This window comes from Pogoniulus pusillus, chromosome 2 (genome assembly GCF_015220805.1).
Source record: "Pogoniulus pusillus isolate bPogPus1 chromosome 2, bPogPus1.pri, whole genome shotgun sequence".
NCBI classification, from domain to species: Eukaryota; Metazoa; Chordata; class Aves; order Piciformes; family Lybiidae; genus Pogoniulus; species Pogoniulus pusillus.
The window spans coordinates 36,809,115-36,821,952 of NC_087265.1; the positions used below are offsets into that span (position 1 = coordinate 36,809,115).

Below are 12,838 nucleotides of genomic sequence, written 5' to 3' on the forward strand. Positions count from 1 at the left end.
AGAAAGATTTATGCAGATGATTAAAGGGAAGTGTGAGAGGGGAAGTAAGCTCCAGGTTTGAGGAACATTCAGCATACTTCTTAGACTGAGAGAAGCCAGCTGAAATGAAGAGGGTTCCTTTTGTTTATATGAAGCTGACAGATACACCGTGAAATTGATTGTACTTGGTAACTCCAAACAAGCAGAAGAAAGGAAACATAAGAGGCCAATTTATCTCCACAGGTGTTAAATGTGTAATCATCTCAGATGCACTACTACTAGGTCAATGGAGCAAGCATGCCACATGAAAAACAGCAGCTCTTTTATTTAAGATCCAGGTTCATGTCACTCTAAGCCAGCTGCTAAATAGACAATGGTGTGAATGTCAACATGGAGAGCACTTCTGCTTACTGTCAGATAACGTGATATGCTCTCAGCCCAGTCACGTTGCACCATGCAGTTCAAACACAGTAAATGGTACTACAAGCATCCCTGGGAACCAAGGCAAAGAAGAAAGCTGTTTTCGCTTGACTTAGGAGCTTGAGAATCCAAATGATCTAATTGAAACATCAAAACAAGGCTTAAACCAAGATGAATTAAAAGCAAAACTTACTGTTATTAGTACTTTAAAAATAGAAACATAATTAAAGAAACCCACAAGCTACTACTCAAATTGATTGTCAAGGGGAAAAAAAGTACTAAAAACCTTATAGGAGCAACTGGTCCTCTAAGACATCTCTTGAGGGCTAAAGTTTGTTTTGTTTGAGGAGCTTTGTTTGTTTGTGCTGGTTTGTTTTTTTTTTACGATACTGCTTGGGAATTGTGAAACTTTGAATGGGCAAAAGTATCATAAGAACAGCTGTGCCAAATCAGACCACAGGCACATCTACCTACAAATGCTCAGGACTAGAATATCAGGGTCCCTCATACTACAGAGGAACAGTGGAAACAATTTGCTGTTGCATCAACTCAGTCTAGAGTCTAAACACTTCTTTTTTAACTAAAAATTTACTTATTTACTAAACTGTTCATTTATTAGGTTTTCTCCCAGGTTAGGGTGGATCCCTCCCCTGGTAGAATAAACTCACCACAACATGGATTTTTTTTGGAAAGTCAAGGGAAGATGAAATTGTATTTCCTATAGTTTAAATATAACAGTACAAGAAGAAATAAACTACTAGAGAAATATAATAACCTTAATTAAGATGGGGAAGGGGTCAAGTGGCGGCAAAGCAGCAGCAGCCAAAACAGCAGCAGGGAAGGATAGCAGCAAGCGCTGCTCAAGCGGCAGAAAGCAGCAAGGGGGAGGTACAAGTTGTGCTTCTAGACATAACTCTCTTGATGCTCCAGTGAAATTATATTAACTTATCCATTGTTGCCATTATATGGCCTAGCCCTCCCCTATGTCTGCGCTAGAAATCTAGCTCAAACGGCCACAATCCACCCCTTTAATATAATTCCCATCGGAACATCAAGTCATTTCATCTACTTAGGGGCAACATCAGTGTCATGGATGATAGCTGTCCAGGCTTCAGGCATTTTCTCCAATTCCTGGCCATCCATCTCCTCGTTTCCATCTGTCTGTTATTTATTTGAAATTCCTTCAGAGAAGTCCTACCACCTGAATAACCATGAAAGGACATATTAGAGGCCAGAAGCAACCACTGCACTTACTGGTGAAAACCAAAGTTGAGATGTTCATTCAAAAGTCTTGAACCTCACTAAATCACATTGTCTCTATTTGCAATGGTCTCTGTTTATTATTCCTGACCAAGCTACGCCAGGGGAGATTTAGGCTCGAGGTGAGGAGAAAGTTCTTCACTGAGAGAGTCATTGGACACTGGAATGGGCTGCCCGGGAGGTGGTGGAGTCGCCGTCCCTGGGGCTGTTCAAGGCAAGATTGGACGTGGCACTTGGTGCCATGGTCTAGCCTTGAGCTCTGTGGTAAAGGGTTGGACTTGATGATCTGTGAGGTCTCTTCCAATCCTAATAATACTGTGATACTGTGATGTCAAACACACACAACACCAAAAAGACACAGTATACAGAAGCACTAAAATATTCCTCCTTGCATTCCAGCTGTAAGAAATTGCTTCGTGGAGTAAATCAGGACCTGCTGCCATAAAAAACTCTGAATGTGCAAGTTTCAAAGAGCACTGATACTATTACAACTTGAAAACCTGTAAATCCGGATTACCTGAGATATCAACTACACAGAAATGCCTACATAAGGTGTCTTCAATGGGATGGGTAATTTAGTGTCCCAAGGGCCTCTCCTAAAAATGAAGAAATCACACCTCCTTTGAGTGTAAATAACAGTCAATCCTGTAAAGAGAAACAGCCAATACCACTTTCAGAGTCACAGGAGTGTTAACCAGAACAAGAGCAGAGCATCATACATCAATGCGCTGCAAGAGGATGTATTAAAAAAAACCCAAATGAGTTTATTTCTTAATGTCACAGCAACGTTTGGGTCTAAGTTTCAAAGATCCCTGCTATTATTCCCAGGCATCCAGTGCGTTTCTACATCCATGGAAAATGTTACTTGGTAGCAGGCATTTCAGTAGAGCACTGAGAATTTGTTTTATTTTAGCTAAATGTTTCTAGAGCTTGACAGTAAATGATATGCATGAGCCATGTTGACTGCCATCTTCCACTTTTAATTTGACTGTCAGACATGCAAGTAACTTGCTAAGGTTTCATTCCAATTTCAGCACCATGAGCCTGTTCCATAAGCTGCTTGCTAAAAGCTGTTCCAGATGGAGTAACAGTATTTTGTAGGACCCCAAAGATGTAGCTATAGAGATGAATGTGTCAACAGCATGACCTTTTTCCCTTTTTTGTCAGTAGTTCCCATTTCCACCCTATAAATTTTCCACATTCCTTATAAGATAGCCCACATGGGAAAAGAAAGAGTTTAAGTCTCTCAGCCATCTTCCATCACCTGCAATCACATCTACCTGACTAAACAAGGCTGAGGACAAAAGTGTCTTCAAAATGACAGTCAAGGCTTAAAATTTATTTTAAGTGGGGAACACACCTCAGCCTCCTAAATAATGTTAAGTTCCATAACAACAGAGAACCTCTGTGGTTTTCATAACAGATACTTTATATCATGAATAGTCTAGTAAAAACCCTGCACTTCTCTCATTGAAAACAGGCTTTAGAAAGCACCACATTAACAGCCAATAACTTCTTTAGTGACTCTACCATTCTTACTGATAATTTATATACTGCATTAACATCACGGAACATTCATTATTAGCTCTTAATAAAATGAATCACAAAAAGTCAACTTATTCTTCTCAAATAGAAATATGTAAATTACACCCACTGCTCATCTTCAACAATACAGGTAAAACAATACACTGTTTCTGAAATGCAGGCTCTGCAGAGAACACAAAGAGGTCTCTTCCCCCTCCCCATCACGCATACCTCTTTACACCCTCAAAAGAGGAAATTACCACAGGGCACTTCTGTCCTTTTTCAGATGATCAATTCAGTATTCTGAAGTATTACAAATATTTAATTTACATTTCTTAGATTCTCCCCTGCACTATAAAGTAATCTCTCTTTGATGAGGAATGCCACAGCACAGAGTACAAGGAAGGGGGGTGAAGCAGCGCAGGGTTGAAAAGCAACAGAAAGAATCGAGAAGGAATGGCTTTTGTTCATTTGACAGCCCTCAGCTAGTTGCATAGCTGGATTTATAAAAGGTTCTTTAAGAGCAGCAGTTTTTCATGGTGTAAGAGTGCCACGCAGCTCTGGTTCCTGCAGTGCCTCACACTAGCAACTTCAAAACTAACTCAGTGCAGATGTCCCTATGATCATCTAATCAGACATCAAAAGCAATACACTGACAAGCTCCTGTGCTGATTAGGAGTGTTCTATAATGTGTTCCACAGCACAAATACATACAAAGTAGTTGTTTCAAAAATAGATTCACCCACATCAGAGTTCCCTTTTAAAACCTCAGACTGTTAGGAACTCCCTACCTGAATGACAGGAAATTCTTTTAAATCTCTCCAGATATTCTGCTTGGTTCCACACAGCAGTATTTCAAGAGCAGGAGCTAAATTATTAATAGAAAAACTTCTACTGGGAGATAAGTCAATGCCTTCCAGAATTTATAAACATTGTAATACCTAAGATGTGCTTCCATCTCTGCTCTATTTGCTAATTATTACATGTCAACAAGCACTGAATTTAAAGCACTACAAGTGCATCATCCTTCCAGCACTGCTATTTCCTGAAGAATTACTGTGTTTCAACCCAGTATCTGCTTTCCTTCTCCTAGCCCATCTCCTAGAAGACATAAAGGGGACTTAAAAGGAAGATAGCGACAAATGTTTTAGAAGGGCCTGCTGTAAAAGGACATGGAGTAATGGTTTTAAACTGAAAGAGGGCAAATGCAGACTAGATACACATAAGAATTTTTTTAGGATGAGGGTGTTAAAATAATGGCAGAGTTTGCCTAGAGAAGTGGTGGAAGCCCCACCTCTGGAAACATCCCAGGTCAGGTTGGACAGTGCTCTGAACAACCCAATCTAGTTAAATAGCTCCCTGTCAGTTGCAGGGCATTGGGCTAGACGACCCTTAAATGATCCTTTCCAACACAACCTATTCTAGGCTTTTTATCTCATAATTATGGAGAAAACGAATATTGAAATTCTCACAGATGCCAAGGGACCAGGAATTAAAACTACCTGACCTAGTCAGGGTGAGTAAACACACTAGACAACAGGTGTACTTTCTAAAATCAGACCGACCATACAAGCCCCACGGCAGTACATCAGTCTCTTAGCTTGAGTCTTAGCAGAAGCTCACCAGAGCAATTCCAGTTAGACTCTACAATATTATTGTATCACTGTGTCAAAAAATCCCCAATCCTTTTCTGTCCTGCCCTGCCTTTAAATAGCCTGATCAGATAAAGTAATGTTTCTGCCTCTTTCTTATAATAAAATACCTACACATTTGGAAAGCTCTGCTGATAATCTTTATCTCAAAGCCAAGCTCTGACTGTGGCATATCTTTATGTTTACATATGTATACAAAATAGAATCTAAAAGAACAACTCATGGAGCTGCAACCTTACACACACTCACATTATGCTAATCTGCAGACACTTAATCAGGAAGGTTAATACATTACAAACACAATTAGCAGTCAGAAGAACCAGAGAAGGTTTTGACCCTTTTTAACAAGGGCTTGAAACATAAAAATGTTCTGATTATGTATGAACCATATCCAAAATTGCAAATTATATATCCACAATGCATAAAATTCAGACAATTTCAAGTCACATTCAGGTAAAAACTGAAATGTTATTAAGCTACTGGAGCAGCTCTTTGATTGATCCAGCATTGATTGTACCCTTAAACACAGATAAATGCAATTTAATTGTCAATTCCCATTGATTAACTCCAAGTTAACCTAAGTATTTATCCAGGAAACATGCAACTATAAAAGAGAAAGTCATGCAGAACATAGCATCTCCACAATAACCACCAAGTTACTAAGGGGTGTGTGTGAAATCTTAATCTCCCCAGAATTAATGCAAAACTCCCATCAATTAAGCACCACCATCTAAAACTCATGACAGATCATCTTAAAATAGTAGGGAATTCTCTCCCTGGACACAAAGATACGTAAGCAGAAGTAATAGATCCAGAAAGGAATACTCAGATGTTTTAATTATACCTCAGCAATTACTAACTGGATGAACTGGAGTGAGCAAAAGCAGTACAATGTATTCTGCTCCTTAAAAAGCCTAAAGCCCCAAACAAAAAAATCCTCACAATTCAGACTTTCTGACTTGCTGCCTCTCACCTTTATCATATATGGGAAGACTGAGTACAGGGATTCAGCTAGGAAATTCTGAGTTCATAGAATCAACCAGGTTGGAAAAGACCTCCAAGATGTTAGGATGAAGTTCTTCCTAGAGAGAGTGATTTGCCATTGGAATGGGCTGCCCAGGGAGGTGATGGAGTCGCCATCCCTGGGGGTGTTCAAGAGAAGACTGGATGAGGCACTTAGTGCCATGGTCTAGTTGACAGAATAGGGCTAGGTGCTAGGTTGGCCTGGATGATCTTGGAGGTCTCTTCCAACCTGCTTGATTCTATGATCATCCAGTCCAACCTAGCACCCTGCCCTGTTCAATCAATTGGACCATGGCACCAAGTGCCTCATCCAGGCTTTTCTTGAACACCTCCAGAGACAGTGACTCCACCACCTCCCTGGGCAGCCCATTCCAAAGGCAAATCACTCTCTCTGTGAAGAACTACCTCCTTGGCACAGAGAACCTGAAACTGCAGCTCCCTTCAGCAACCTGGGGACAAGTGTTAAGGCTTTCACTGTCTCAATGACACAGCATGGTTTTGATACAAAGGGGGATCCCTCGTGGAAGACTTCATGGCTGGGCTGTTGCTAACCTCACTTTTTGAAAGCAGGCTGTTCATAGATGAAACCTAGCTATGCCAGCACTTGGCTATTGCCAAAGTAAAGCCATGGCCACCACATTTTTTGGACAAGAGCATTAAACTAATTAGGCTTCCCTAAGGTCCTCACTGGAGAGCTAGAGTGAACTTTCCATTTTTGAAAGACTATCCAGGGCTCTGTGACTGTAACTAGGCAGATGATCTTAACAGTTGCCTTCATAAATTAATGAACCCACTAACAAATAGCTTTTCTTCAATTAGAAATTCAGATGTTACCCCTATTTTCCCCTAAATTTCTCTAAAAAAAAAATCAGTGGCAGCTATCACAATAAGGAAACAGAGTTTTGGATGAGAAAAGAAAATCAAATTTTGTACCATCTGTTAAATGACTTTCACTCTGAGAGAACAGATGCTGGACTTCACTACCAGTTTTTGATTGATCTAGAAGTATTTTGTTAATTAGAACTGAAACTACAGCTAAGACAAAATCAGTATTAGAGAAAATATGGAACAGCAGCTGAAACTCTTCTCAAACTACTTAGTCACTCAGAAAAGACTTTGTAATTTTGGTAATCATTATAGGGCATGGCAAATAAAAAAAGTCTTCCTTTGAATGAACAGGACGACATCCAAAGTCAGAATATATGCTCTGCTTAGCTTCCATAAATACTGTGAACAGCAAGAAATGGTTCATCAGGTTCCTCCAGCTCACCTGAACTGGATGACAACGTTCTTTCTTATATTGCTGCAAGTTAGCTAGTTTGTTTTATGCATTATTTATTGTACATCTGTCCTGCACCCTCCTAGAGACAAATCGGTGCTGCCTTCAGAGATTCACGCCTAATGACCTCTCAAACACCTAATCAACTACCGGCGTGTCAGTACGTACGGTCTAAGAGAGCATATGGTCTAACAACAAGTACCAAAATGCCAGAAGTGCCAAAACAATTAAGCTAATTATGGAAGTCAGATTCAACTACAAAATGATTGCTAAGATAATTGTGGCATGAACACAGAGACTTAATTTTTAACACATGCACGGAAAATTGTTTCATCTACCAACAGCTCTGTTTTTTCTAACTTGCCTGTGATTGCAAGGAAGAAGTTTAATGTGAAAAACTACGCCTTTCTGGCAAAGGAAAGGCAGCATTAATTTTAAATTTTCAGCAGCAATATACAAAACAAATTAATTTTCACAAAGCCTGCTTTAAGACTCGTGTGAAAGAGCACAGATACATTCAAAACGTTGTTTGTGCGGTTTCACTTGAAATATTTTTTCATTTGTCAGATATTGATTCTTCCCCATGTTTTAAAACAATCTGTATCTAATTTAACCTATGTTACTTAAGCTTCCTATGTTTCCCAAAACATTATGCTGAAGCATATTTCAGTATGATTGACAATGAGGAGTTTTAGAAATGGTACTGTTGCAAAAATAAGAGCTGGTGTCACGTATTTCGCTGTAACAGATTTTTCACTTTAACAATAAATACTTTCAACCTTCTGGGCTTTTCCCCCTACTCCCATTACATGACATTGTTAAAAAAAAAATAATATGAGAGCCTTCTTCACTGTTGTTTTGTGACTGCTACCCCAATAGCTGACAGAGGGATGCTCTGTATTTTAGGCATAGAGAGTTCCTTTAGGCCCTAGAGGATTCAAGTGTACTGATGCAAGGCAGTGAAGCATGGTGATGTTTTAGCCTCCAATAGAACTGCAATCTTCATCTAATGGCATAAAATGCACTTGTCACTGCTAATACCAGATTTCTTTCAGAAAACAACAAAACAAGACAAACCTGTCTTTCTCTCTCTCTGATGGTCAGAAAGAGACTATTCAAAACATATCCTGGAATGCAATAAATGTCACCATTTTTGCCAATTCTCCCCCTTAATTTTCATGGTAATAAAACTTAAGAGGTCAGCATTAGATATCGATATAATCACTATACATTTCTCAGATTTGCAACGAGTGTAACATCTGCATTGTTAACCAAGAATTCTTTTCACTTTCATTTATCAGACAAAGTCAGTATTTCATTAACACATAGGTGCTTGAAGCAAGCACTAAGTAAAACCTCTCAGCTCAAGCAGGTCTGACAAATGACGCAGGACTTTGACAAAGTTCATCCCCCTTTAACACCATAATGTACTTAAAGAGTCACTAGCACTTCTGAAATAGCACCACTTGGCAAATAACATAGGCCACTGTCTAAATAATTAGATGCACATGCATTTGGCTGTGCAAAGAGAAGCAGTGAACAGCCCACTAACACTGTGTTTTGGCCTTCAGAACTGCGCAGTTAAGACCCATCGAACATCATTGATATGCTAGTCATTGACTTTCTATTTACTTACTTCACACACACAAAATGGAAGGATGGTCTTAAATGCAACATCTTCAGTTGAAAAGCTTCTCATTTCCAGTATGAGCTGCTGAACAGATCTTTCTTCTACTCCCTAATGTGCCAGTATGGGCACCTGTGGGATCTTGCCATAAACTAGTAGTATCTAGACTCCTCTCACCAAAGGAAAAGGCTGGGCAGTTCCGAGAGCTTTTTATTGTGGAACAAAACAGTGATAGATTGGTTTACACAACTGGGGGTACAGGGAGCAAACTGCAAAACTGTAGAGGGAGGCTAAAGGGGAAAAGGCATACACGAGGAAATAAAGAGAGTTGCAACTGCACTATCATTTAAACCAGTATTCATGTGACAAAGCGGTGCAGAAGCAGACACACTGGAACTTCCTAGACAAACATCAAGTCTATGAAAAAGCTGTATTCAGCTGTATCACTTATTTTGTAAGTAATAGAGGAACACCTTCCATGTACACAATCACAAGCTTCAGGTCTTAAAACTGCAAAGCAAAAATTTGGCCAAATGTGACCAAGACAGTATCACTTTGAGAAGAATGAAGATAACCTGCAATAATGTCTGATCAAGAGTTACTGCATCCTCACTAATTGTGCCTTTGCAATAATATTTAGCAATATCTACACTGAAAACAAATTTCTCCTCAAAAGAGAAAAGTCAGGTTGTAAAACAAAGTGAGAGGACAGAAGAGATCATGTAGAATGGTAGCAGGGTGCCAAAGAAGACAGAATGCCATGAGAAAACAATAAGACGTGAAAGGGGGGCAAGATCAATACAGCATATCAAATGGAAAATGTATTTTCTTCCACTAAAGAATGGTAAACTGGATAATATGATACCAAACAAATATGTAACAAGTTCAGTTCATATGCCAGTGCCTGATGCCACTGTTGAGCTTGATGTAAATCTCTTATACCTCTTCTTATTTTACAAAAGAGAGCTACTGTTAATTGACTACATCATCTAAAATACCCTTTACCCTAGAGGAAATGCAGAAAGCGAGTATGATGCACTTTGGTTTAGATACAAATACAATTTACATACCAACAGGTAAGAACAAGTTTACCCCTTAAGAAAAAAGTGAGTTACAGGACACCTACTGCCAAAATATGCTTGAGACTGTGGTCACTGGGATGAGAAGCACTTGCGTGGAAGTCAGCAGGTGGGCCCAAAGCTGGATCACTGCTCCTTCGTACTAGAAGTGGTGTGCCTAAGAGACAAAATGAAGAGCAATGGTTCAAGGGTAAAGCTGCATGTGGTTTAACTAAGAGAGGTGTACAGTGCTTAAATATGAGTTTATCTGTGGCAACATCCACCTGGTAAATCACTAGATGTAGCAGGCTTGAGCCACTTAGTGTTTACTAAGCAAAAGAAATGAGATAAATGAGTAACTCCGCATAAACTTTAGTACCTAAGAAGCTTTGAGCTGGCTGTTCAGAGACAGACTAAATAAGAATTTAAAGAGACGAGGGAAAGATTTTATTCACAGCAGATCTGCCTCCCACTGATGACTGCCAGGATTCCCAGAGAATAGACAAAGGCAGTTACAGTTGTTTCAGAGAAAACTGTAGACTAAACAGCTTCCTCTTGCAGGCATTTTCAATTAGACGCATCAACTATTCATGTCTACTCATGTGCTGCATGAGAATAACTTAAAAGATCAGCCAGAAGCTTCTAGCAATACAGCCATCCAGTAAGCAGAATATGTTATAAAGCAACCCCCACTAAACTTTCAGGTGGCACTGCAGAGAAAAAAAAACCATCTTTAATAATAGGAGAAATTTCTCACATTTTCAAAAACTGAAACAACCCAAAATTTCTTCCCCTTCAAGGCTTTCCAAAATAACTGTTTTCTGGTAGTGAGGACAAAAGGTGAAAATCGGTTTTTGCTCCAAGTGATTGGTATGTATCTTGATAGCAAAGACTCTGCATGTTTTTAAAGGCAATTCTGGAGAAAGGTAGTGGTGACCAAATTTATCTATTTAGTGTGATTTCTCTAAGGTATCGGTACGTCTGAAGCAATCAAATGTCTTCACTCAAGTATTCTTGTTCTTCATATGATGCCAAACAGAAGTTTGGTTTTTTTTTCCTTCTTTGAGCACATTTGATAAAGTGTAAAAAGCTAAAGCCAAAAAGTGTTGGATCATTCAGTTACTCCCTTCTTCGTGATACTTAATCCTTTAAACATTTTTTCCACATGACTGAAGTGTTTCTGATGACCTACATTCAATCTTTCTTCAATAAAACATTTTACAAAAGTGCCTCAACATCAGTTTTTATGATTCAGCATAATTTATTCACCAACTCATTTTGACATAAGCATGAACACTAAAGTAAACCACTCCTGCTAAATTACCAGAGAGTCTTTTGCACTGGTACTATTATTTGTAAAACCTTCACAACTCAATGAGCCCTATTCCAAGTTAAATTAAAACATAGAATCATAGAATCAACCAGGTTGGAAGAGACCTCCAAGATCATCCAGTCCAACCTAGCACCCAGTCCTATCCAGTCAACTAGACCATGGCACTAAGTGCCTTGTCCAGGCTTTTCTTGAACACCCCCAGGGACGGTGACTCCACCACCTCCCTGGGCAGCCCATTCCAATGGCAAATCACTCTCTCTGTCAAGAACTTCCTCCTAACTGTTGCATATACTCTTCAAGGCCATCATCCAAACCTCTTTTCTCATTTTTGCCCTCATTTTTCCACACTAAGAGATCAACAGCACCACAAAGAGGGTAAAAAAAAAATCCCCAGAGACAACTAGAGGCAGAAGATGGGGGAGCAGACAGACATGGACTACTTAAAAATACTTAAGCTCACTCTTGTTCCAAACTCAACACTATGAAACAGATTTCTCCTTTTCCTGAGCTGTCTTTTAGAACCACATCCTTGCTCTTCTCTCATTCCTCTGGCTGAGAGATTAAGCCTCCTGTCACTGTAACTGCTGGGATCCTCATGACAGGATCCTCATTTGTTCCAGGACCCCCCAGGTTCTGCTGCCACCGAAAAAAAGGTATCTTCTGTACTACACCACTCACATAACGTTTGTCTAGTAAGATTGGACAATACTTCAGCACTTCTGTTTGTGCCCTGCATTGACTGCTGCAAGGTGCTGTTTTCATCACACCCCTCCTGTTCTCAGTTTTGAAGACCTCCTTTCAATTGCTTTCTGCCACTGTTTTGCAGAGAAACTGAAGCAAACTCGCACTGTCCAAGTCTCAGTTTATAGCTGTCTAAATCAAAGTTTGCAAGAGCAGTGAAATTACAGAGAATCTGAGTCCTTCAATTTAGCAACCCCAGTAATTTGCTTTCTTTTTATTCCTGGAAGTTTTTGTTTATTGCCATGAGGCTATGAAATTTATGGTCTTTGTCTGGAATGCCTTCCTCCTTGTACAAAGACAACCGGGCTGGATGTTTTGAACATTGTTTATAATGCTCTCTCTTCTCTCCCAATTTGTCCTATATGTTAGAGTCCTACAGATGAGGTTTTTTGGTGGGTTTGTTTTGTTTTTGTTTTCTTTTCTTTTTCTGTTGCTCAAGAGAAAACTAGGGTCTATTTTCTTAATTTTTAAAACATCTATTCCCTGACATACAGTATATCCTGTAGAGATGCATCACAAGTTCTACCACCTCTACAAACCACGTTAGCTGCAGTCTTTAGCTAAAGTTAAGCCAAAACAGTCCCTCTGGCCCTTATTGACTTGCATGAATACACCAGAGACACCAGAGCGCAAAAACAAGCTTTTATTAGACAAAAGTAAATGGAACCAAAATGCCCTCTCTAATGGAGGAAAACAAATGGCAAGCAGAAAGACTAGATGGAAGGCTTCAGATGAAGCACTACTTTCCCTCTTTGTGCTGAGAATCCTTTACTCTTTGTCAGGAGATGGCAATTCTTAGTAATTTGCCAGAAAAATCAGTTCTCCTCTGTCCCTGCTCATGTCCTCTGTGGCTGAGATTGCTCCCTGCTGTAAGAACAACTTCCTTGACAGTCAGTGCCTCCCAGACCATGCTTTTCACACAGGCTCCTTTTGTTTGTTGGC

General features: G+C 39.6%; 1 protein-coding gene across 4 annotated transcripts in view; it reads right to left on the reverse strand.

Annotated features, from left to right (window-relative positions):
- Window positions 1-12,838, reverse strand: part of PARD3B (par-3 family cell polarity regulator beta) — a 474,018-nt gene that overhangs the window by 298,713 nt on the left and 162,467 nt on the right. For all 4 annotated transcript variants that reach the window (XM_064161234.1, XM_064161224.1, XM_064161216.1 and 1 more), the window contains exon 4: window positions 9,891-10,000. In XM_064161234.1, the coding sequence (XP_064017304.1) occupies window positions 9,891-10,000 (110 nt within the window). The remainder of the gene's footprint in view (window positions 1-9,890; window positions 10,001-12,838) is intronic.